The sequence below is a fragment of the Microtus oregoni genome, unplaced genomic scaffold (genome assembly GCF_018167655.1).
Source record: "Microtus oregoni isolate MIOR12 unplaced genomic scaffold, Mior012 000045F_ref0000178, whole genome shotgun sequence".
NCBI classification, from domain to species: Eukaryota; Metazoa; Chordata; class Mammalia; order Rodentia; family Cricetidae; genus Microtus; species Microtus oregoni.
In genome coordinates this window covers 15944728-15969969 of record NW_024543219.1, presented here as the reverse complement: position 1 = coordinate 15969969, position 25242 = coordinate 15944728, and the positions used below count along the sequence as shown (strand labels likewise).

At 43.4% G+C, this 25242-nt stretch overlaps 1 protein-coding gene across 2 annotated transcripts in view; it reads left to right on the top strand.

Moving 5' to 3' along the window:
- The window catches only part of Slc35f4 (solute carrier family 35 member F4), a 231334-nt gene extending 206311 nt beyond the window's left edge, over nucleotides 1-25023 (top strand). The window contains exons 2-8 of one of the 2 annotated variants that reach the window (XM_041634085.1): nucleotides 957-1142; nucleotides 4247-4544; nucleotides 8749-8968; nucleotides 16726-16851; nucleotides 19043-19235; nucleotides 22870-22959; nucleotides 24584-25023. In XM_041634085.1, coding sequence (XP_041490019.1) covers nucleotides 957-1142; nucleotides 4247-4544; nucleotides 8749-8968; nucleotides 16726-16851; nucleotides 19043-19235; nucleotides 22870-22959; nucleotides 24584-24825 — 1355 coding nt within the window. In that variant the 3' untranslated portion in view covers nucleotides 24826-25023. Of the gene's footprint in view, nucleotides 1-956; nucleotides 1143-4246; nucleotides 4545-4850; nucleotides 4876-8748; nucleotides 8969-16725; nucleotides 16852-19042; nucleotides 19236-22869; nucleotides 22960-24583 lie in introns of those variants that run through there. The other variant, XM_041634086.1, reaches the window with a different exon arrangement.
- Nucleotides 25024-25242: the final 219 nt, after the last annotated feature.

The following is a 25242-nucleotide window of genomic DNA, read 5'->3' as shown; positions in this document are numbered from 1 at the left end:
AAACCTCACAAATCCCACCTTGACAAGTTGGCCATAGTCAGCATCATGACTGACTGATAACACACATGACTGATAACAAAAAATGATACTCATCTCTCCATCATAGCCCAAACACATCACTAACATTATCATGAAAAAAAAAAAAACCACGGGGCAAATATCACTTGATGGAAATTCTACAAAATAATTTATAATCACCCCTTAAAACTGTCAAAATTATTTAAAACTAGGGAAAATTAGAAGCCATCACAGACCACAGGTGACTAAGGAGATGTGGTGACTGGATGTAACATGGCATCCCAGATGAGACACTGGACTATAAAGGAACATTAGTGATGAAACTAGTGGAATTCAAATGAAGGCTGGAGTCTCGTCAATAGCAATGCACCAATGTTTATCTTGCCATGCTGCCAAAGGCATCATTTGGAGTGGAAGAACCGAGTTGGTTGAAGCTCATCTTGAGCACAGTTCCTGACAGCTGTTCTGGTCACAGACCTGTGGAGTCCATCCTGTGTTGATGAGAAGAGGAATGGGATATGGGGAGGGGGGATCCTGAAGGCTGAGTTTTCATCTATCACATTGGACAAAGACTACAGGTGAAACTGAATTTTATCAGTCAAACTGGGAGGAAAGGGGGTGAAAGCAAGTGTGACACAATGCTTTGCTCCCCTTAAACTAACTGTGGGGCTGTGTGGACAGTTTTAATTTAGAATGCGAGTTTCCACCCAAGCATCATCTTCTAACATCACCGCCAGTGAATGAATCTATCAAAGCAAATGTCTTTAGAGACCCAGGGCCTCCCTCCATGTGTGTCCTTCCTTGAGGTTCCTTCACAGAGTAGAAATGAGTTTCTTGAGACTGTCACGGTCATGTGTTTGACTGCCAAGGATTTTGAAGACACTTCTGACTTTTTCTGCTCAGAAGTTCTCAAACTGGTGTGTGCTCTGTCTTTCCAGGTACCTCCAGATCATCAGTCACTCGATGCAAACCAGGATCCAACTGCCCTAGTTCCCACAGCAGCATCAGCAGGCAACTGTCCCCTCTAGCTGTTACCGAAGACTCTGCTGCTCCTATTCTTGAACTCCAGAGCCGAGGACCCTCCGGAGTTTGTGGACACAGGGTTGAGAGACAGAGCAGAGCAGGTATGTGTGTGACCTCTTCTTGAGCAGTATACTGTAGCAGCCTTCTAGACAGCCATGGAAATGCTGCCTGGGGCACAGGAGGCAGAAATGTTTCACAGATCATGGATGCAGGGATGGCTTATCAAATGGGAAGAGGGAGAAGTTAGGACATAAGACATGCAATTTATTAGGGATAAACAATGCCATAGAGAACCAAACTCAAAAATCTATTGTTAAAAAAGTTACATCATAGACTGTCAGTAACCTCTGGTGAAATTTACAAGGTAGTTCATTTTCTCATCTTCAAATGCCAAACCCAGCATCGTTTAGCTCAGCTCTGGGATCCAGTGATAACATTCTGTGTCCAGTCTGAAGAGAATGAAAACACCAGCCAAATCACACGCTGTGCTTTTGTTCTGGTCAGGACTCCTGGTCCCTGGCACCCATTCAGTCTTCCCAAGTTCCTATGCAGCAATGAACTGTTCAGCCTTTTCTGCTCACTTGAAACCTTAGTCCTTTGTCTGGTCATCACTCACTAACTCTGGGCTACTAGAGAGATCTCAGCCACACCCATGAGCTTCGCAGCGAAGCATGACTTTCTAGATGCAACTGGATTCACCCAGATGTTGCTAAAGATTCTGTGATTCTGTAGTCTTGGACACGTTATCTCCTGTCTCAAATAATGCTCTAAAGCCCCAAGTTCACACTCATTTCCTATCTTCTCAACAAATGACCACACATCTACCTCCCCAGAAAGGAAACAAACAAACAAACAGAATAAAGCAAAAGTCCCCTCTCTGTGAGGGAGACTTTGTTCACCAGGTAACATCATCACAGGATCTTCCCTGGCTAGGGGCTCCCTACCTGTCTGTGGCAGGCACTTCCTTCTCCAGTGCGCACCCCCTTCCTGTGCCCCTTCTTTTTGCATCCACAAAGCCCCCTCTATCTGAGCCTTCAAGTGCTGCCAACATACCAAATCTCCTTCAAATTTCAAAACGTAGTAAAGATAACAGCAGAATATTTATTCATCATAACTGGCTAGTAAAAGAAAACAAAAGCATAGAGTTAAGAAACTGTTTTTAATGAATAAAAATGACAGTTTGTGAGATTTAAGTGGGGAGTGAGTGAATTTTAAAATGAGGCTGGAAAGGGGATGAAAAGCCCCTTCTGAAGCCCTCTGAACTTATGAATAGATTATTTTATATGAATAAAACCTAGACTGAAAGCGTGCTCAGAATAGAAAGACCTCAAGTTCTACTGACTTGCAGCACCTTTCACCCAAGCCTCTAGACTGAGTTGGTTCGCGTTTCTTTTCTGGCCTCCTGACACAATAGTCTCTCATTCTAACGCCTTCATTCATCTTCATTTTCCCTTCTTCTCTTGGCATAAATCACAGGACATTTGCAGAACTGTTGCCAAGGCAGACCCTATCTGGAGGTAGTCAAGTGAGCTAGTTAAACCCTGCTTCCTTGCTCACTGCAATGTCTCTGCATTGGGGACGTTTCTCCCAACCACATTGCTTCTCTGCTCTACGCAACCTCATCTCCGTACGAACTGGCCCATGTCATCTTGTGTCCTTATGCAAACTCAAGTCTTTCACCTTTGAACCCCTGGGACACAAGGAACAAAAGAGATCTGAGTGCCTCTGAAGAGTCTATCAAATAAATAAGTCAGAAATGACAGTTTCAAACTGCAGTTATTCAAAACCCCAAGAATTCAGTACCATTTAGAAGACTAAGAAGTTCCAGAGTGATTTTTGTGCTCACATTTATATTCAGAATTCACTTTCAAAGATTATTCTTAAAAGCCTCCACCCAGGGTGTGAGGGGGAGTCAGTCTGACTTGGCTCACCAGGCAGTAGGAACATGTCCAGACAGGTTCTGGAAAGGAAAGGCCAGGTAAAAAAAAAGCCACAGCCATCACTGCTTGCACCCCAAGTATAGTCCTGGGTCTCAGTTAAGTTCCTAGGGACAGAAAACAACCTTGCAGCAATTCTGTGTCCCTGCAGGAAGCTACCATGTGGGGTCTCAGCTGGGAGGATGTCCTCCTTCTCAGCTGCTGAGGGGTGTATGAATCTGTTTCTAACTTACTTGTTCTATCGAGAGAAAGGGCAACGATGGCTGTCAACTCCAGAGAGTTTGGGTGATTTTCAGGGGAAAAATGCTCCTGGATTCTCTTGGTAAATGTTAAAATTCAAGAAAGTCTGCTATGTTTTCAGAAACACAATTGGACAGTAATCTGTTATAAGATGGGAAATGACTTTGTATAGTCACGGTTCACTGTTCTTGGCCCACACCGGTTTCAGTTTAAGAGTCATCTGGTCCCATTTGTAAAAGATCCCCGGAGACTATAATAACAAGCATGCACTTCTCAGACCTTTCATGTTGGTGGGTACAGGGCAGCTTTGACTCAGTTGTGTTCATCCCCCACATAAACTGAAAGAGCAGCTTGGTCTATGGTGGAGTTTCTGTCTTAGTCACAGAGAGGAAGAGAAGGAGACCTGGTAGAGCCCCAGATGTCTCTTAGAGCTTCTGCTAAGGGGCAGCCACTGGATATGTCCCTTGGGACTATGTGAGGCCTACCACAGGTCTTTAGAAGCTGAGGTGTGGAACCTTCTTAAAGGCAAAGTATGTATATAATATAACACACACCACATGCATGTGCATCTTTACCTTCTGGGTGGGGTCCAAATCCACACTGGACCCTGTCAAGTGAAGTCCATATAGAGGATAAACTCGGGGTGAGGTGCTGGAGGTGGCTCAACAATTAAGAGCACTGGCTGCTGCTTTTCCAGAGGATCTGGGTTCAATTCCCAGCATCCACACGGTAGCTTCCAACTGGCTGACTCTAGTTCCTGGGGATTAGACAACCTCTTCTAACCTTCACTGGCCCTGCACACACATGGGGCACAGACATACATTCAAACACTTTATATTTATAAAATAAAAATGAGAAAAATCCAGAAATGTAAAAAACAAACCCAAGAGATGAGCTGGGGACCGTTGTTTTCTTCCAATCATGCTGGTCATGCTCACAGTTGCATACATCTTCTTAAAGGAGCCAACACGTGTGATTGCTGTTTTACATCCCGCTCCTCCACATCTGTATTTCTCTCCTGTTTCCAGGGGATGATGGGACACAGACTCATCCTGAGAGTAATGGCCAAGAAAGCAGACTCAAGGCTCGCTGCCTGTCCTGCACGTCCGTGGTCCTGAAGGCCGTCTGGGGACTCTTGATCATCTTCTCAGTGTCATCATCTTGGGTTGGAACCACGCAAATCGTCAAAATTACTTACAAGAATTTTTACTGTCCCTTTTTCATGACATGGTTTTCGACAAACTGGAACATTATGTTTTTCCCCGTCTATTATTCTGGCCATCTAGCCACAGCTCAAGAAAAGCAGTCACCAATGAAAAAATTCAGGTGGGTTCCATGTTTAATGACCAATAACAGACGTTTCAAAACCTGTGTGATGTAAATGTGTCTATACTCACTGCTTTGGGATATGAATTGACTTTGTTTTGAAGTGAAGAAGCAAGATCTATGGTTGGCAGGGAACAGGAGAAAACAGAATTGGTCCCCTCTGGAAACATTGTGTCTACATGTGGCAGGCATTGAGATGGTCGGTGCTTTTGTGTCCCTTACCTTAGGTTGTCATCATCGTCATGGTAACAAACACCTTTCCAGGTGGTATTAATATCCTCATCTTAACCAAGATGAAACAGATTCCCAAAGGCTGAAAGTCTGCTCCAAGGTTAGTTGTATATAAATAGAACCCTGATTTACGTTCAGATTTATTTGTCTCTGAAGGTCATATGTTCAGAATGTCTCAAACTCTAGAGGAAAAATATCTATATTAATACATCTAATTTCTGTGATATGCACATGTTTGCTTGCTATTTCCAGCACTCTGATGTCTTCGTGGATGAAATGGCCTTGCTTCCTAAGACTGGAGGCTTAGCACAAAGCAACTCAAAGAGATACCCATCTCTGTGGTGGGAGCACATGGGCCTTGTCTGTTGCTCGGTAAACATACAGAAACATACAGGGTGGTGGCTAGCCTACTAGTTGCATGGTTCTGGTGTTTGTCCAGTGCTAAGTCAGGTCCCCTCTGGGTGTGCTCAGGAACATGGCCGGGCTAGTATGAACTTTGTTCAGCACTCCTGGAAGGCAAAAGCAATGTTTGGGTCAGAGTTTCTTTGTGGACTGCAGTAGGTCAAGTGTTTGCCTTGCAAACATGAGAATCTGGTTTTTATCCCAGAACAAACAAGAAGGCAATAAAGAAAAATCTAAGTATGGTTGAGCATACTTGTAATCCTAGCACTGGGGAAGTGGAGACAAGAGGAGCCCTGGAGCTCACAGGAAGGCCAGCCTACCAAGACCTTGTCTCAAAAGACAATGTGGCTGGTGACTAAGGAATGACAGCCAAAATTGTCTGTCTTCTGGCCTCTGCATTCACACATACACCCACACACACACACACACACACACACACACACAGAGAGAGCTAAGAAACAGCATCAGCAACAAACATGCTCACTGAGGGCCCTCCGTAGATCACAGCAACTCGTCTTCAATAAGATGATAACAGTTGGTCATACAGTAGCTCAAACAACCCTTCTTTATTCCCCCTGTGCTCAACAAGAAAAAAATGACTATTACGATTGGTACATTCTAAGAACAGATTTTAAAACAACTTCCATTTCTTGTCACCAGCTTGGAAGTGTGAGGGAATGCCGAAGTCATACTGTGAGCTGGTTTTCTGTATGTAACCATAAACATTCAATTTTAAAGAAACAAAAATTAGACCTAGAGAGGTGGCTCAGCGGTTAAGAGCACGTGTTGCTCTTGCAGAGGACCTGGGTTTGGTTCCCAGCACCCACGTGGTAGCTCACAGCCATCCATAACTTCACTTCCAGGGGATCTGATGCCTTCTTTTGACATCTTTGGGCACCAGGCACACACACAGTGTGTATGCATATGTGCACTCAAAATAAAAATTTTTAAATCTAAATTTTCAATAAAAAACTAAAAACAACAAATATTCTTGTTTTTAAAGAAAAGTCCTTTTAAAGAAAAGTTTGTAGTTGTGAAAATAAATTTTCTTTTTTGTTGCCATTAAAATAGAGGTCATCTTTTGGGTATGATTTTTTCCCCCCAAGACAGGGTTTCTCTGTGTAATCCTGGCTATCCTGAAACTTGCTCTGTAGACCTGGCTGGCCTCAAACTCAGAGATCCACCTGCCTCTGTCTCCCAAGTGCTGGGGTTAAAGGTGTGTGCCATCACTGTCTGGCATTTGGGGCATTATTTTTTTTGTTTTGTTTTTTGGGTTTTTTTTTTTTTAAATTTTCGAGACAGGGTTTCTCCGTAGCTTTTGGTTCCTGTCCTGGAACTAGCTCTTCTAGACCAGGCATTATTTTTAATGTTGGCATTTAAAAAAAAAAGATACCAAGGAAGTGTGATTATCAAACTATAATTGTCATATTTGAAAACAGTTGTGTGTGCCTAATAATACTGGCACTTTTCTCCAAAGCTCCTGTGTTTTAGATACACATGTGATAAAAAAAAAAAATTAAAAAGTTCAGAGAAAGGAGAGCAACTTCAGAGCATGTTAAACAAGCCATAGTGCTTTATCCAAGACGCACTGGCGGCAGCTGAACCTCTGCGCAGGGAGTGAGCCGCATCTCTCCACATCCCTCGCCTTGGACCAGCTCTGAGCATTGCTGGGTCCGTGCCTGGACAAGATGCCTCCACCTGTTAGTGTAGGTAGGGCGAAGCTGGCAATTTCTGAAACTGAATCAAAAGGTTTTTCCTGTGAGCACTGTCTCCGAGAGGACTGTCCCCTAGCCAGAGCAACGAGAGCTGAACATTGTGAGGAGACATCTTAGCTCTTTGAACTGTTTTCCCTGCAGACTCATTAAGGCCGGCTGCTCAGGAGGCACTCCCAGGGCCTTCGGGGCTGAACAGGGACAGATGAGTCAGTGTGCGAGACTGAACACACAATCCTCCCAGAGCGCTGGGTATTTTTTTTTTCTTCCGAGTAATGTGAAAGAATTTCATGGTTTTTTTTTTTCTTAACACTAACATCAAAGGAATTTTCAACAAAGTATCAAATCTGGGTGATAAAACATATCCCCTCAGCAGTGGACTTTGATGAATCCGTTGTTCCAATTAAATACTGCCAGAATTCAAGTGCCCCGGGTGCATTTGAAATTTGCAGAGAAAAAAGTTTTCACTATAGTTTTAACAAGAATGCTTTGTTAGTTCAAAAAAAAATCTCTAGAAACAATGAGTTCGATTCGAAGAGATGGCAGTCTCTGATGAAATACAGTTAAAATACCATTTGGCATACAAAGGGTGCTCAATGCCTAGGTAAGTAGCTGATGTTATACAGGAGGGCTTGATTAGTTTATCACTTCCCCCAGCTTCCAGCTTCATTCCAAGCAGCGCCACCTGTCAATGCCTCTTGTGCAGAAATTCTTCTCTCGTCACCCCCGAGGGAGGCACACTGCTCATTGCTTCTTAGTGCTCATCCGTTCTTTGGGTGTTCACATCTCTCAGTAGCCAGTGCTTACCCTACATATAGCTTTACATGGGTCACCTAGCATTTGGCTATAGAAGGGGTCAGAGGAAGAGTTCTAGTATCTATAACAGTAGTTACAGATGGGGCGCTAGGTGGCAGGGAGAAGGAGTGGGTGGAAAAGGAGACCAAGGAGAGGCTGGCTACCTAGGGCACGTGACCAGCTAGAGAGGAACAGCCTTTGCTAGGAATCAGTCTCAGGACCACTTTGCCCAGGAGCCTCTCTCTCCTCGCTGTAGAACTGTGTTTCTTCCCTGCCCTCCTGGCTTTCCTTGAGACTCTCACCCTGTGACTCTGGGTAAGAACCATCACAGGGCCAGGGATAAGAAGAAAAGAGAAACCGTTCAATAAGAAATGGGTTTCTTCATGGTTTTCCATGAATGTGTAGTTACAAAGGCATCCAATGGTTGCGGATAAAATAATAAACCCGGACTCTCACTTCCTCTTAGTGTCTGACCAGGCAGATGTCCTACCCTTCCAAGAGCAGACTTTGTGTCTGGTACAGTCTGGAAATGCTGCAGCTTGCCTGCTGTACAAAGCTGCCCCTTACTAGCACAAGCGGCTGAGAGCCCTTCTTGTTTCTATGATACGTAAGACTTCTGTGTGCTCTCCCCAAGGCTTTGGCTTTAGGAATTGATTCCCATTGTTAAGGTTGTGTCTCTGTCAAGTTAAAAGTTCCCTGTGGGAAATTTCGTTTTCCTTTCATGAAAACTCCCAGCTCACATGAAAACCAACCCCCATGGGACACAGTGTGTGTGTGTGTGTGTGTGTGTGTGTGTGTGTGTGTGTGTGTGTGTTTCAAAAGCAGCGGAATGCCTGGCCATCTCAGGAGACTATGATGGGGTCCTGCTCTGTGCTGAGCAGCTGTGGGCTCTTTTCAAGGACCCCCGTGTACTTCCAGAAGCTCCCAGGTGACAAAGCTGGCTTCCGTACATTCTAGGGAGCCCGCGCTGAAGGACCCCAGTGTTTGCGCTCTTGCCTAACAATGGGCATAGAGTCAGCCAGACAAGATAAGCACCTGTGCCTCACCCTCTTTTTCTTTCCTAGGGAATGCAGTCGGATTTTTGGTGAAGATGGCCTGACGCTGAAGCTCTTTCTTAAAAGAACTGCTCCTTTTTCTATTTTGTGGACTTTGACAAATTACCTGTATTTGCTGGCTTTAAAGAAGCTGACGGCCACTGACGTCTCTGCTCTGTTCTGTTGCAACAAAGCCTTTGTCTTCTTGCTGTCCTGGATTGTGCTGAAAGACAGGTTCATGGGAGTGCGGGTAATGGCATGCTCAATTCCATGCGCATGCGCGGTGCCGCCCTGCTGCCTAAATCTTAACCACCGCGGCTGCTGTCCCATGGAGTGTCTCTAAAATGTCCCCTACCGATTCTGAGTACAAATTGAAATTTGAAGATGTGTTAGGAAAGCCCCGGCAGTGGCAGCATCATGAAAGGAGAAAGGGATGTTTCTACTGGGAAGTCAGTTGATCACAACAGTAGTCTGAACCCGACTGAGAAATTCAGTTCCTTAGAATTAACTTCTAGAATTATTGTCACAATCAATTCCTGTCCTCAGCAAAGAGAGGTCTGAGAAAATAAGCCACAGTAAAGATTGGGATTTGCTTTTGTCAATCAGCATATTTTGGAACAACCCCCAACCTGTCCTTACCCAGATGGATCTAATTAATATTGGTGTAAGTAGATAAGATTACCAAACATTAATTAAAGTCACTGGTAATGGCACAGCGCTATTCAAAGTGGCTATATATCTAGCGTGACTAATCTAGGGATGGAAAGAAAAGCAACCACTTTTGTACTTTGGGGTACAAATCCTTAACTGAACTATGTTAAATGTGTACTACCACCACAGTTCTGAGTCTCTCCCTTTTAGTAGTGAGATGGAATTTTAAATATAATTTAATATAAGTTTTGTGTGCTTATTCCATGTTAGAAAGAGATTTCTCAAAAACTATGGGGGATTTTAGGAGCTGGATCCCATTCCTGTCTGACACGTTCTAATCCATAGCAAGCCACTAATACTTGACAAGGAAACTCACACAAGGAGCCTTCGTTTCTGAAGTATCAAGATTGTGTAATCTATGCTTTTCTGGAAGAGCTGTCCAAGATTGGGTTTGAAATGTGTTTTTCTCCCCAAATATTGCTCTAGTTGACAATATGCCTAGGTCCTTGACTGTTTCCAAATGCTGAAGTTAACATCTATAAAAACACAAAGTGCCCAGCGGACATTGAATGGAAACGAATGTCTATGGGGAGACACAGTGCCTGAGAGCCAGCCACTAAATCCACTTCCACTTTAAAGGGAAATTAAGAGCCAGGGGCACTGGTGTTGACTGCAGTAGAGGCTGAAAAAGGAGGTACACTGCAGACCAGGAGTTCAAGACCAGCCCGGTTAATAGAAAGACTCCATCTCTTTAGGGGGAAAAAAAGAGAAAAAAAAAAGTTACAAAATTTCTAATTGTGTTTGAGAGATATTACCCAGAAATTCAAAGTGGAAACATGACCTGAACAGTGAAAAGATAGACTTCATAAGAAATAAAATAAAATACTCTTTCTTCTTCCCTTTTTTTCTTTATTTCTCTTTTTAGAATGCACATACTCCACTGAATAACCTCATATTTACATCCAAAGGGCCCAGGGTTGTGTATTTATAGCAGAAGTACTATTGTGGACTGTCACTATGAGGAAGTTTGACAAACCCATGTGAACAGGGACCCTTCCTGCCCTGTTCACTGTGCCATCCAGGAAAGGCTACCTCTGTTTTTAGGCCCCGTGCAATATTCAAATGTGAGCACTTGCTTTAAAATTAACTATTTTCAGGTGTCAACAGCAGAATGTTAAGCTAAGTAAAGGGACCCTCGTGCAGTTCCCATTTAGCTACCTTGATCACATTCATCAAGTCAGCCACCAGTGCTTGCAGCACTAGAATAACATAGAACACAAAGTCCAACCTTAGCTGCTACTTGAAGATTTAATCCACTTTATTAGTAATGATCATACAAAAGAGAGATTGTCTTAGATAACTAGGGTAAGTTCTAAATCCAAAACTCGGGTATCATATCCCTGTGAGAGACTCTGAGGAGAAGACACCGTGACTCCAGAGAGGCTGGAGAAATGGATTCACATGGCAGGGACTGGATTCTCTCTTAAACTTGCCTTTGGGAGTATAGCCTTGCAGAAGTCTGAATTCCGGGCCTCCAGGTCTGTGTGAGACCTTATCTCTTTTGTTTCTGGTCACCACGGTTGTGGCCATTTGTCCCAGCCGTCTCGAGTGACTGGTAGAGATTAATAAACCCAGAAGAGAAAATTCTAAGTAGCTGACAAACACTTATCAGTAAACCTGCCCACAAAGTGGAGATGTTAGAGACGTCAAAGCAGTGTAAGTGTCAGGAAACCTGGTAGAAGTCTAGGGCTCACCACGATGTGTTAGGAAGGGGTCCATGCCCCCACTCCTGAAGGATATCGGGATCCAGTTTTAGCAATGCCCACAAACAAACAGTAGAGTTGGGAAGGCACCAAAACATATTCTGCATGTTACCTTTTGACAGATCAGCAATTCTTTTTCCTCTCAAGGCATAGAGAGCACACATATAATTAGATCACTTGAGAAATGAAAAGAGGTTGAACACACAGAACTAGCAACCTAAATGCTGCTCCAACTGTCCCCATGTGTAAATAATCCAAGGCTTTGTCGGCCCCCTCACACCCCACCAAGTCATTCTCCTCAACTCCAAAACACAAAGGGCTGCTTCTAGTCACAAGGCTAACATTTCTCTTTCCTCCTCAGGCTAAAGCTTGGGAGTTGGGGAAGGCTTGAGGGGGACAGGGATGTAAGCAGGTGTCTTTGAATTTAAGCTCTCATTTTTGGCTCCTAGAAAGATCCTGTTTAAGATAAATAATGATGGCTTTCTTTGCTTTATTTTTTTTAATTTCAAAATAACACCATGGACAAAAGAAAAGATGTTTTCGGCTATAGCAGTATCGATAAACACAGCCTATGTCGACTGACGGAGAGTACTCATGTAATAACAGACATGTAAACATGACTTATGTGGACCACTGACGGGTAGTACTCATGTAATAACAGACATGCAAACACAGCCTATGTGGACCACTGACGGGTAGCACTCATGTAATAATAGACATGTAAACACAGCCTATGTGGACTGACGGAGAGTACTCATGTAATAACAGACATGCAAACACAGCCTATGTGGACCACTGACGGGTAGCACTCATGTAATAACAGATTATCCGTTATGAGTCACTTGTCCATACTTTGTCTCCTTGGACTACTGATTGAAGTACACATAGAAAGAAAAAAAACATTTTTCTATTATGAAGTCATTTCATCCAATTTATTGGTAATCTGTGGTGTGTCAGACAGCTCTTTAAGGAGGAGCAGTTTACAACTAATTTGATTATCCCATGGAAATTTGCAAACTTCCTATTTAAAAGATATTAAAAAGCCACAATCCACCTCTTGCAGCCTTTCGTGAGGCTGTTTTCCTACCTGTGAGATTCTGTGTACTTAATTATATTTCTTAAAATCGTGGAAGCCACCACTGCAGTTGCTCCACCAAAGAGTGCTGACCCTGGGCTCTGTCACCAGCAACACAAAAGCAAAGAACACAGGCAGGAATGCCCTCTGACTAGGGCTTTTCCTTCCTGTTACAGGCTCACTCCAACAAGAACTAGCTACCAGAATAGAAATTTAGAACCTTCTTCTGATATCTTGATCCTCTCTTACATTTTGCATCATTATTTAATTTTTTTTTCATTTTCAAATTAGTGAAACGGAGAGTTCTTAGGTAACTGATGGTTGGAGAATGCTGAAACAGATTCCAACTTTCTTAGGAATACAGGGAATGAATTTATGTTCCTTTAACATGTATTCCTGTGGCAACCAAGCCCCCCCATTATGTTAGTTCCTAGCATAAAGAAAGTGATCTCACTTTGAAGCAGATTTTATGCGGATAAAAGTAGTCCTGGGGGGACTGAAAGTGCAGAGGCCCAGCTCCCCGAGTGTCCTGTGGACTTGTTGTCTAGTCTTGATGGCTAGGGATTCCCCACCCTGCTTTGATTTCTCACGTTTCAGCTCTTGTTCAATTTGTGGTTCAGAATGAAAGATACAGTTCCTTCCATAGCTTTAAATATAGCACTGTAGAAGTTTAAGGATTCAGTGGATCCTTGAAAAGAGGTCTATTGAAATCCACCCAAAAGCTCTGTTCATACAGCTCTTGATGGCTGAGCTCTTAATTGGTGCCTTGGTCTCAACCACTGATATATAGCCTTGAACTTGAGGGAAACATGGTCAACAACATAGTTTAGTATCTTCATTCTAGGACTTCTTGTTGTCTTTGAGGCTCAAGGGTTTCTTGTAAACCAGTGAAGTTTTCCACACTCATCTAACTTCAAAAAGCAGAATTGTCCTCAAGGAAACAAGTTAAGATTACAGTTTCTCACTTAGACCTGTAAGCGTCCTATGGGAATTTTGTAGGAAAATTGTGGGGTGAAGGTTTATTTCAATGACTTGGATCCTAACATGGGTGGTTTTCTGAGACAGTAATTCTGGAAACCATTTAAGAATGGGAATCAGAGAATGAGATGACAAGGAGAATCAGATCCTGTGGCTGTACGGGGGCTGCACAGAAAAAAGGAAATATAAAGACACAGGAAAACACAAACAGCCAAAGTCCAGATACTCCTCTTGACTTTAATGGGATTTTTGTTTGTTTGTTTTTATTTTTATTTTCTTTTTGAAAAGTAAAAGAAGTCTTATCCTCCTGCAGGACTGCAGATGGTATTTAGCATAACAGGCTTCAGAAACGGGGCTCAAATGGCTTCACAGCCCCTGAAAGTTAATGCCCATAACTCTAAAGGATGGCTTGCAAAGAAGAGAGTTGACTCAGGGCTGTGTCACTGGGCTGGCATGAGCACCAGATGTGCTCAGTTCAAGTAGTCACACTGTCTATAACAGAACAGAGAACTCTGGGATGTTATAAATGGCAGCACAGACAGTTTTGTGGTCACAGTGGTGACTAACGTTGTCACCCAAATCAGATAACGATGATCACAGTTTTACTCGTCTTACTTAGATGCTTATAGTTGGTTAGGAAACTGAATCCAGAATAATCTGTAAGAAAAATCATGCTTTTCAAAAGCCAAACACATAACCCCACTAGATATTTCATTTTTTGGGCAAAGAAAGTTTTCAGGGGAGGTAGAGTGTCATGGTTTTCCTGGATGTTCAACATGAGTGTGTGGAAGAGCTTTAAGATGTAGGCTTCCTGGAACTTCCCGACTCATGCTAAGCAGAGTCCTTCTGTGTTCCTGTTAAATCAGTGTCCAAGCCTTTGAAGACTGATTTGGAAAATGGATGTGGCTTACATCTGTGCTTAGGGTGTTCGTTATATTAAGGTTTGGAGTGTTTACTCTTTGAAGTTTAAACCAGAGATACCAAGCAGAGCTGTTCTAGGGTCATCCAAGTGATGTCTCCAAATAGGCTTTCCAGCCAATGCATTCCTGCAGGCTCAGGATGAGCTGAGATCCATTCCTACCTTCCAGCTCTGTCCACCAGAAATACACCGAGAGTCTCTTAAAGAATGAGGTAGAGAATTTATCTATTCAGATTATTACAAATTTAAACTTAAAATATAGAAAAAGTTTATCTGCTCACGAGGAATGTACTATATGCCTTATAAATCAACCATCCCTAGCATGGAGATGGGTTTTTCTAATCCCTCATAATACTCAGATTTTATGCTTTCAGAATTTAACGAAGAGTTATCTGGCCCCCTAAGGGGAAAACCACCTCTCCCCATGCAAGCAATTGAAACAGATGCTGGTGTAATTGGCATGTCAATTCAAGTAGTTCAGGCAAATATTTTCACAAGCTCTTGAAGATGCTTGCTACGGCTATAATTTCCAATTGCTATGAAAATATGTCCTCTTTAGCCATATCCAAGTCTCTTTTTGAGAAAACTCTTCATTCACATTTATTTTTTTTTTTTTTTTACTTCTGGCTAATGAGGAAAGGGACGCTCCTACCTGTGCTTGTCTTGGAATTAACCATATCATCTGTTTAACAGTTCCTAGACAAGGGTTTTCTTTATTCGATTGTTGGGGCAGTGCTTTTTTCCCTAGTTCTCTTCATTCAGGAAAAATATATTATATATATAATATACAGTGCCCTAAATACAATTACCTTATAAACACAGCTAACCATGCTCAAGTTCATTAGTATTAACACTGTTTTATTAACAATATTTGATCAAAAAATAGAACTGATGGTTGACTAGCAACATTTTAATCATCCAAGTTCAGTGTTCAGAAGGAAATCTGTTTCTGCACAGGAACATGTTAGGTGGTAAAGATGATGTAAACACAAAATCAAATCAGAACGCAGCTGGCCAATATTCCTTTTCATTTCTCTGAAACGACACTGCCCCAAAATGGTCACATTCTATATAGCTGAGCAATAAATTCCAAATCAAAGCAAGTGATTGCCTTCCAGAATGCTCAGATATAGATAACCTCCTCATGGGTTTACTTATCAGCCTATGACTTTTTATTTGTAAACTGTCCCCAGTACTTTCCAATGTGTGTATTAATTCCTACACACACACACACACACACACACACACACACACACACACACACACAGGGGCAGGTGTTAAGGAGAAAGCCAGGCAGCTAGCTTTTGCTCACCTCCCTGGTATCTATCTCTAACATGTAGGGTCTGTTTTCAAGGGTTCCTCCTGGTTTTTATAAAAGACACTTAAACATAAAGCTGTCCTGAGGCCACCATGGGCTTGCCAGTGTGTAAATAACAAAAGCATCACTGGGTTGCCACCACCAGGAGCACACTCTGAACTGCCTTCAAGGTTTTACTTCATTTTGTATCATAATAATGCAATAATAGCATTCAAAATGACCCAAAACATCCCAAATGTGAAAAAGTACCTGCAGAGGCACTGGTTTTGAAATACTCAGAACTAGGAGGCTGGAGGGATAGCTCCAAGGACCCGAGCTCAGTTCCCAGCAACCACATGGTGTCTCGCAACCATCTTGAATGAGACCTGGTGCCCTCTTCTGGTGTGCAGACATACATGCAGACCAAACATTGTATACATAATAAATCAATCTTTAAAAAATGCTCAGAAGTTCATCTCCCTACTGTTAAATCCCTTACAGATTCTCATCTTGAATTTAAAGTCGGTGAGGAAACATTATGTTCCTACTACAGGGTGCTTTTTTTACTGTTTAAGTAACTTTAAGTGCTTTCCAGTGGGACAAGTTCAGGAAAAGGGATAAAGCAGTTGTAAGCACAGGCCACTCCAAATGAGCTCCTGAACAAACCCACAACACACTCCTGACAACAAACCATTTCAGCCTTGTCAAATTATTCGCATTTCTAATTGTAAAGTTAAGAATGCTCTAGCAAGGTGATAAAAATAAAAGGAAATTAAATTATCTTTCTGTGGTTTATTTTTTTTAAATCAATGAATTTGCATGTGAAGAAAGGGAGAAGAGGCCTCAGAGGGCATTCCAAGTGACTGATGCCCATTTAGCTCTCCCCGTCTATGTTGTTGAGAGGTCTTTCTGCCCTTCATCCAGGGCTTCCTCATCAAGTCTTGGTGATGTGGGCATGTTCAGAAACACAAACTGGTCCTAGGAGCTAGTTAAGATGTATACGGAATTAGTAGATGAAAATGCTTAGATGTGACTTCCTGCTAAATCCATTTTACCAACAAGGATATTAATCTCCAGGATTAATATTAAGATGAACAGTACAAGCTCAAAGTTCCCTTAATCAGCACAGCTTTTCCTATTCTATGCCTGTGGCGTGAGCAGACTGGTCTCTTTGACACTGACCCTTCTCAAATGTAAGCACTGATGACAGAACAGGTAATTGGCCTTAAGGAAGTACTTAGCTGCTTTCAGGGGCTTGAATAGCTTGATCTGGGATGTAAATACATATTTTTTTTTCTCTGCTTCTTTCCATTCTGTTTGACAGATAGTTGCCGCAATAATGGCAATTACGGGCATTGTCATGATGGCATACGCAGACAATTTCCATGCTGATTCCATCATAGGTGTGGCATTTGCAGTGGGCTCAGCCTCTACATCTGCATTATATAAGGTATGTCCGTGTCGTCCTCTATAGTCAACTGTCCCTCATAGCTCAGGATGAAGCCACAAAATAGGGAAGGGCAATGACAACCCTAAAAAAAAATACAGGTGTGTTAAATAGTGGTAACTAAGTTCCTTTTTGGTCAATACTTGTGTGGTGGGCATCTCACAGGAAATTTCACCGGTGTTGACATGTCCTTACTTACCATTGATCCTAATTCTACTTACTGGATGAAAGAATTGAAGCTTTAAAAGATTAACTCTCCAAGGTTGTAGTGAGGTAGCAAAGTTGGACTGGAGCCAACAATGCACCCCACCCCCCCAATCAGGCAGTTACAGCAAGAATGTAAGGAAAGCAACTCCTCTCTTCTATATTATTTTTCACTTGGGTATATGGTAATTGTGCTAACTCCATGGAGGTATTAAAAATAATGAGCTCTCATTTGAGGGGATGCTATTTGCTACTAGGGAGGCCACACGATAAAGAACCCATGGCATTAGCAAAATGAAGACACCGTGCTCTGCTATGTGGACTTGTGTACTGTCTCCCCTGGATTCCCTGTCATCCAGGAAAATGTCACCAGGGTCACCGCACCTCACTTCAGAAGCAAGGTCTCTGACAGCAAATCTAAAAGGTTATTCTCCCAAAGCTCAGCTTCTTTAGAAGCCAACTTTCTGAGGAAAACTAAAGGGCAATGCCAATTTCACCTCTCTTCGAGTTTCAATAAGATGAATATCACAGATGAAACAAACTCTCTGGAAGATAGAAACAGCCCTCACTTCCCCTCCTGGAGGCTGGCTTTTTCACCACCACTGTGGCCCATGGACATTGACATATTTGGGGTCTGGGGCTGGGGGAGAAGGGACATTGATTCTGACAGGCATTGACATTCATTTACCACGTGTGTCTAATTTGTTCTCCCATGGAAACTCCACTAAAATTGTTGATGAGATCAAAGACCAGCAAGATTGTCTTCTAAGGAAAAACACTAATACATTTATGAGGTTAAAAATCCAGACAGCACTGGAATGGCCGGGAAAGCAGGATGGCTATTCTATAGAGAGAATCTTCCAGTCAGGAAAGCAAGATGGCTATTCTATAGAGAATCCTCCCGGCCAGGAAAGCAGGGTCGCTATTCTATAGAGAGAATCTTCCAGTCAGGAAAGCAAGATGGCTATTCTATAGAGAATCCTCCCGGCCAGGAAAGCAGGATGGCTATTCTGTAAAGAGGATCCTCCCAGCCAGATCACAGGGTGGCTATTCTATAGAGAGAATCCTCCCAGCCAGATCACAGGATGCATTCACTCTAGGAGTAGCAACAGTTAACAATCCCAAAGTCATATCTGAGCCCAACTCCAGGCAGACAAAATCTGCTCCATTTGATAGTGTATGTTAGTGGGTTAGCAAAGGGAGAACAGGGTTAAGAAACTAAGAATACAGGCCTCGGGTCTGGCTTCCTCCTTCCTTTCTGTGAGTTTACGTTAGCCCATCACTTGTTATCTGCCTCTACACAGGGACTTATAACCCAGAAAAAAAAAGTTGTCTTTAATCCAGAGAGCAACAGGATGCTTGTGAAGACATCTACAGCTCAGAAAGGATAGTGCTTTCGAACCTAAGGCCTCAAAGCTAGGCAGTGGTGGCACACACTTTTAATCCCAGCACTTGGGAAGCAGAGGCAGGTGGATTTCTGTGAGTTCAAGGCCTGGTCTACAAACTGAGTTCCAAAACAGCCAGGGTTACACAGAAAAACCCTGTCTCAACCCCCCGCCCAAAAAATAAGCTAATAATGGGTGTCTGCCCAATTAGTTTTCAGCATGTCATAATCAGGACGCAACAAATCCCAGGGTTGCTAGAAAGGATTGTTGGCATCTCAACACTACAGATTTTTATGGGCTCATATAAGCTTTATTTATCCTTCACCCTATGCCCATCTTGGTGGTTTTAGTTTCATACTATAGAATACTCCCAGAAACTTCTAACACCACAAGAAAACCACCTCTTGGCAGTCACTGTATCGTGTGAACAACACAGAGAATTGCCTCGCCATCCCAGCCCATGTAGTTCTCTGTGTTGTTCACACGATACAGTGGCAGGGCAGGAAGACACAGAGGCTACTCTAGGCCAGCACGTTCAGTAGGATTCATTTTGTGCTGTAGCGACAGCTCTCAATGTGCGTCTGAAGAGCTTCTCTCCTTTCCAGGTTCTGTTTAAGATGTTTCTTGGAAGTGCCAACTTTGGCGAAGCTGCACACTTCGTCTCCACCTTGGCTTTCTTCAACTTGGTCTTCATCTCCTTCACTCCCATCATCCTGTACTTCACCAAAGTGGAGCACTGGTCCTCCTTCGCAGCTCTGCCCTGGGGCTGTCTCTGCGGGATGGCAGGGCTATGGCTTGGTGAGTAGCCCTTGCCTGTGCCTGCCGTTCATCATGGGGTTGTTCCCCTGGCTGTTTTTGTGTTGCATGACCCAGACTGCACTGGTTATAGACACTGAATATGTGGAAGATTCTTGGTGGGCTCTTTCTTGGTTATCTCAGGGCTGTACATGGTGTGCCTGCCATGGATTAAAGTATCCAGTCAAAGCCCAGGTCACTCTCTCCATCATGACATGGTGTGTGACCTGGCATGTGGTGCGTGTTTCCTAAGTGCATGGTATGACAGGCAGAAATGAAAACGGATGATACAGTCAAGTGTTCAGCGTAGCCAGAGCACTGGGTTCAAGTGAGAAACAAGCGGGGGAGGAGAGAGGAAGGAAGAGAAAAGAGGGAAGGGAAAGGGAAGGGCAGATATTCAAGAGAAAAGCAGATCATGAATAAACTGGAAAGCCATTTTGAAGAAGCTGGGTTTAAAATCCACTTCATCTTGGAGCTGGAAATGAGAGGCTCACACCTGATATTAAACCACTCACTCTAGTGTGTAAGGAGAACGGATTTGCACCAAGAATCCCTCACCAGGAGAGCGCTGAGCTTGGTGGCCCTGGCTTAATACACTGTGTCCAGTTGAGGGCAAAATAAAGGTCACCTGGAGTCTTTCTCTTGGGCATCCTGGAACTCTGGATATGTATGCGTCACCTACTAGTACCTGATGTACGAGGAGTCTAATATCTAAAGACCCTGCTCCCCCTCTCCAGCCATTGAAAACAGCATAGCTTAATATGCCAGTGCTTCCTCTGAATAAATCAGCTTCATTCTGTGTTGTAGTAAGAGCGGCGGGGCTGCATCCCGCCACCCGGCTGCCCGCGCGGCTAGCTTTACCCGAAATAATTACACGGAAACTGTATTCTTTTAAACACCGCTTGGCCCATTTCTATCTAGCCTCTTCTAGACTAGCTCTCGCACCTGGACTAGCCCATTTCTAATAATCTGCTGTAGCCCACGAGCTGGCTTACCAGGAATGATCTTAACCTGCGTCTGCCTGGAGTGGGAGAATCATGGCGACTCACTCACTCAGCTTCTTTCTCCCAGCATTCTGTTCTGTTTACTCCACCCACCTATGTTTTAACCTATGAGGCCAAAGCAGTTTCTTTATTGCTTAACCAATGAAATCAACAGATTGATATATGACACTCCCACATCAATTCTGCTCCTTCCATGTACCGCCCATGTACGGCCCCTCTACTGCCACACATTTACCCACCACACGCACCCACTCCACAGGCTCCACTGACCTTCTGAGCCAGGGTGGCACTGAAAACACTAGCAATACTGCAGTCCCAAGAAAAGCATTGTCCTTATTCCAGGAAGACCATTTGATTGGCTCATCTTTTTCTACTCCAGCCTAGAACCCTCAGGGAAGGTCTTAAACGGAAAACATTTCAGAGAAGGATCAAGCATTAATTGTTAGTCCCTGGAGTTGTGCTTTCCAGGGCCCAAACTGTATGATTATCATCTCCCATTGCCTCTAAGTTGAGTGAAAATCAATAACATATTTGGAAGTTCATAGCATTGCCATAAGATCAAAGAATCCTAATTAAAAAGTGCTCAGTTTATTTCCTGGCCAAAAATAATGTAGCTGGGAACAATCATAACAAAAATGTCACTTATTCTTAGCTACCTCTTTGCACGTGGAATTTGTGCCTGCTGCAAAGTAGCCCTCCCCCAATGAGAGTCACTGGCCCATCTCGTGTGTCTTCCTAAGTAAGTCTTCTCAGGCTGGGCCACACCCATGCCGTTCCCCAAGCAGCATGTGTCCACACTCCACCAGGCATGGCACCAGCTGGCATTGCAGCTGTCCCCAGGGCACAGCAGCGTTCTTGTGCCAAAGCAGAGCTGTGACAGATTGAAGAGACAGCCTCTCTCCTGTGCTGCGTACTCTGGGGCTTTAGAATCCGCAGCGCGTTGCTCACAGTGTTTTAATTCCCCGTCCTCTCTTCTCCGTGGGAATCCCACATGGTCTAGCTGGGACCAGTCTGAGAGCCGGAGCTGAAATCCCAGTGTGTGCTCTGAGCACCCACATTTCCCGAAGCTGTGGCTGTGGCCTGCCCTCTAGGACGTTATCTTAGACTCAGTCTCAAACATTCATCTGACCTATCAGGATTGAATTTAAAGTGGGGCTGGATCCCTTACTATGGAAGCACATCGAATGGGTTATCAAAGAAGATGATTCCATCTGAAGAACTAAGGAAAACAGACAGCACATGGCATGGCAGCCCAAGGCTCTGTTCGGAAACACCATCACTTTCACTCCGGTTGCCAAAATCCAATCTGTCAATAAAAAAACAGTTGAGAAAGTCAGCAGAGTTTTGATGCATTTAGCAAATTCTTAACTTGTTAGAATTTTCCATAAATGACTCCATGAGCTTAAGGAAAGACCCGAGGTGCTGGAATATTCATTCACAATGAGCCTTGCCATGACAAAGGAGCCCTTACACAGCAAGGAAGGACCCGTGTCTTTACTGCCCTTGCTGCATACTTGTGAGTCTCAGAAGGTCCAACCCGCTGCCTCTCGTTTCCAGGTACAGATGACTCTACATTGCTAAGGTGGTGAGCTTAGTTGACAACATCCTCATTGAAATAGTTCTAGAACTTTCTTTGAGTCTAGACTCTTCAGAAATATGGGCAACATGCTTCAGCTGTGTTCATAGAGACCATCTCATATTAAAGGACCTTTTGTACTTGTGAAAATTCATCTCTACAACCTCTGAAAAGTTTAATTTAACTCTACTAAGATGGCAGTCTAACTTATAAATCTTGGAAAAGTATAATTTTGGTAATTTCGGATGGGGTTGGGTGATTATTTTAAGTAATGGTCTTTAACTAAAGAAGTCCAACCGTATTAGTTAAAGAGCATCAGCTTACTCTGTCAGTTTATTCTGTGGCTCTGACCTCTGCTGACCTGTACAAGGTCAGGGTGGGAAAATCGTCGCTGGGCTCCAGAAAATTAGCCTGAGCTCCTCCTCATTTGTTTACGTTGAAATAAAAGGGGGGAAAAAGGATTCGCAGCCGGGCAGTGGTGGTGCACGCCTTTAATCCCAGCACTCGGGAGGCAGAGGCAGGCGGATCTCTGGGAGTTCGAGGCCAGCCTGGTCTACAAGAGCTAGTTCCAGGACAGGCACCAAAGCTACAGAGAAACCCTGTCTCGAAAAACCAAAAAAAAAAAAAAGGATTCGCTGACCTTGGACAAACCTTATTTTAGACAGTAGTACCACACTCTGTAAATTGCCCAGGTTTATAGTTTAAATAGCAAAGTAACAAAGAACAAAGAATCAAGACTTAGTCAACCACCTGTTTTTAGCCTCTGACTAGCCCCAGACTGTCCTTCCAGCGCTAACACGTGGTGTGGGAGATTGATGACGTCACTCTTCCATATCCCTTTGTCAGTCAGCTGGCTGGAGCTCAGGCAGAGTGGCAAAGGAGGACCAAAGAATTTGACAGATTTAAGCCAGCGATTCAGGCTCCCATCACCAAACTGAGAAAACTGAACAAAGGTGCAGACCCCTGAGAAAGCACATTTAGCAAAAGTATTGGTTCTTGTATCTTGAGTGACTGGTGTGCCAACCATTTCATCCCGTGTACCTCCCTCATTTTACAGCATTCAACATCCTGGTGAACGTTGGAGTAGTGCTGACATACCCAATCCTCATCTCCATTGGCACAGTGCTCAGCGTCCCTGGCAACGCAGGTAGTGTATCATTTGGGTTTCATGTAATCTCCCTGATGACCTAATTTCGTGGGTATTTTTAGAGGAAGTCCTGTGGAAACAAAAGGCATCGCAGCACAGGGCTGTGAAGTCAGCATCCCTAATGAAAGTGCAAGCGATGCACAGGGTGTCGGCACCCCATCAGAGCATCCTTGGGGAGCCATGGACACTCTCCTGGGGGCTGAGCAAGCAATGCAAGGGTGTCGGCTCCCCATCAGAGCATCCTTGGGGAGCCGTGGACACTCTCATGGGGGCTGAGCAAGCAATGCATAGGGTGTTGGCTCCCCATCAGAGCGTCCTTGGGGAGCCATGGACACTTTCGTAGGGGCTGAACAGGTGGCCCTCCAGGAAAAGCTATTTGTCTCACTTCAAGGCCGAGAGGAAAATCTATTAGTGTTTTTCTAGGATGTTTCTAGTGGAACCTGCCACTGAAACTAGTCATGGAAATTAGTTCTCTGGGTGACCGTTTAGTCATTTTGACTTTAAAATTCTGTAGTCCCAAGTCTCTAGAAACCGTCATTCTTTTCTTCAGAACAATTAGTCAGTGTTTATTAAACACTTACTATGTGAATGGGGCTGTGTACAAGAAAAGAAAATAAATTACATTGTTGTTTCCTTAAGAAACTTACAGATCAATTTAGAAAAGACAGTAGACATACACAAAACAGTTAGGACCTCTACAAAGAAATTTTTTATTAAGTGTAAAATTGTGTGAGATAGACTCCAAGGGCTGTTAGATATTCAGAGGAAAAGTATCAGACAGAAGTGGAGTTGTCAGGAAGTTCATTTATTCATTCTTGGGTTCGTTTATTCAACAAATAACTTCTAATGTCTTGGCATATGTCAGGAGCCAGGCTGATACTGGTGACAGATCCTGACTATGGCACAGTTTCCACCCTCAAGACCACGAGAGTAGCACAGAGTGGGAAACCAGAGGAACTGAATAACTCTAGCACGCAGAAACAATTGCTCTGGTAGATGTTTGCACAGAATACAATGAGCACACATAGGTGTGGCACTCTTTGCAGGAGCCCTTTGTACAGAGGTCTAAAGAATAGTTCAGCAGAAGGAAATGGCATGTGAGGATGTGGTGGTGGGGCGGTGAAGCCAGCAACATTGTGAGTGTACTAAATTCACTTTCTAAAGTTGTTTAATTTTAGACTATATTTAGACTATATGAATTTTACCTCAATTAAACCCGGGAAAAGTACAGCATATTAAGGCCAAGGCAAGAACAGGTTTAACTCATAAAAAATAAAAATAAAAATAAATAAATAAAATAAAAAAAATCAGCGGTCCAGTACAGCAGAAGAAAGGTGAAAGCATGCCCGGGAAAAAGGGCTTAGAAAGCAAACTGAAGATCTTCCTGAGCCCAGTTGCATGGACTCTGAGCTGAGCCTTGAACAAGTGTGGATCACAGAGAAGGAACAGGACGCAAGCAACTAGCGATAGAGAGTAACTGTGGTATTTGCAAGTCTTGAGAAGGTCTCTGGTTTTCAGAGATGCACACAAACAGCCATAGATGGGTGTGGCGGGTGTGATAGGTGTGGCGGGTGTGACGGGCGTGGTGAAGACAGGTGTGACGGTGTGACCTTTCCTTCCCTAGCTGTGGACCTCGTGAAGCAGGAAGTGATCTTCAACGTGGTCCGCCTGGCCGCCACCATCATTATTTGTCTCGGGTTTCTTCTGATGCTGCTGCCTGAGGAGTGGGACGAAGTCACCCTGAGATTTATCAACAGCCTGAAGGAGAAGAAGAGCGAGGAGCACGCAGAGGACCTGGCAGATGTCAGCGTGCACCTGCGGAGCAGAAGCAGGGCCAACGGGACAGTGTCCATACCGCTGGCGTGAAAGGAGATGATGTCTGGATGCACATGTGTGTATATTCTGTGAATATAACATTTTCTCACTACCTGTACACTCAAACGACAGTATCAGCTCTGAGTTTGAATAAACCATATGTGAAATATTGCCAAATAATAAAAAGTTTACATTTATATGCATATCAAGGAACTGATGTAAATAATCATAATAAATTTTTTTATTAAAAATGCATTTCCTTGTTTTGTTTATCCTACTTGGAAAACAGTTCACACAAGTTCATAAAAATAAGAGGTTTGGTTAAGTCATAGACTCATCATTTTCTTAAGTGTAACTGAGACCTTCTTATTAAGAATTAGGTGCCAAATAGAAAAACAGCAGAGAAAAACAATGACATCTTGAAATCTGTAGGCAAATGGATGGAGCTAGAAAACATCATGTTGAGTG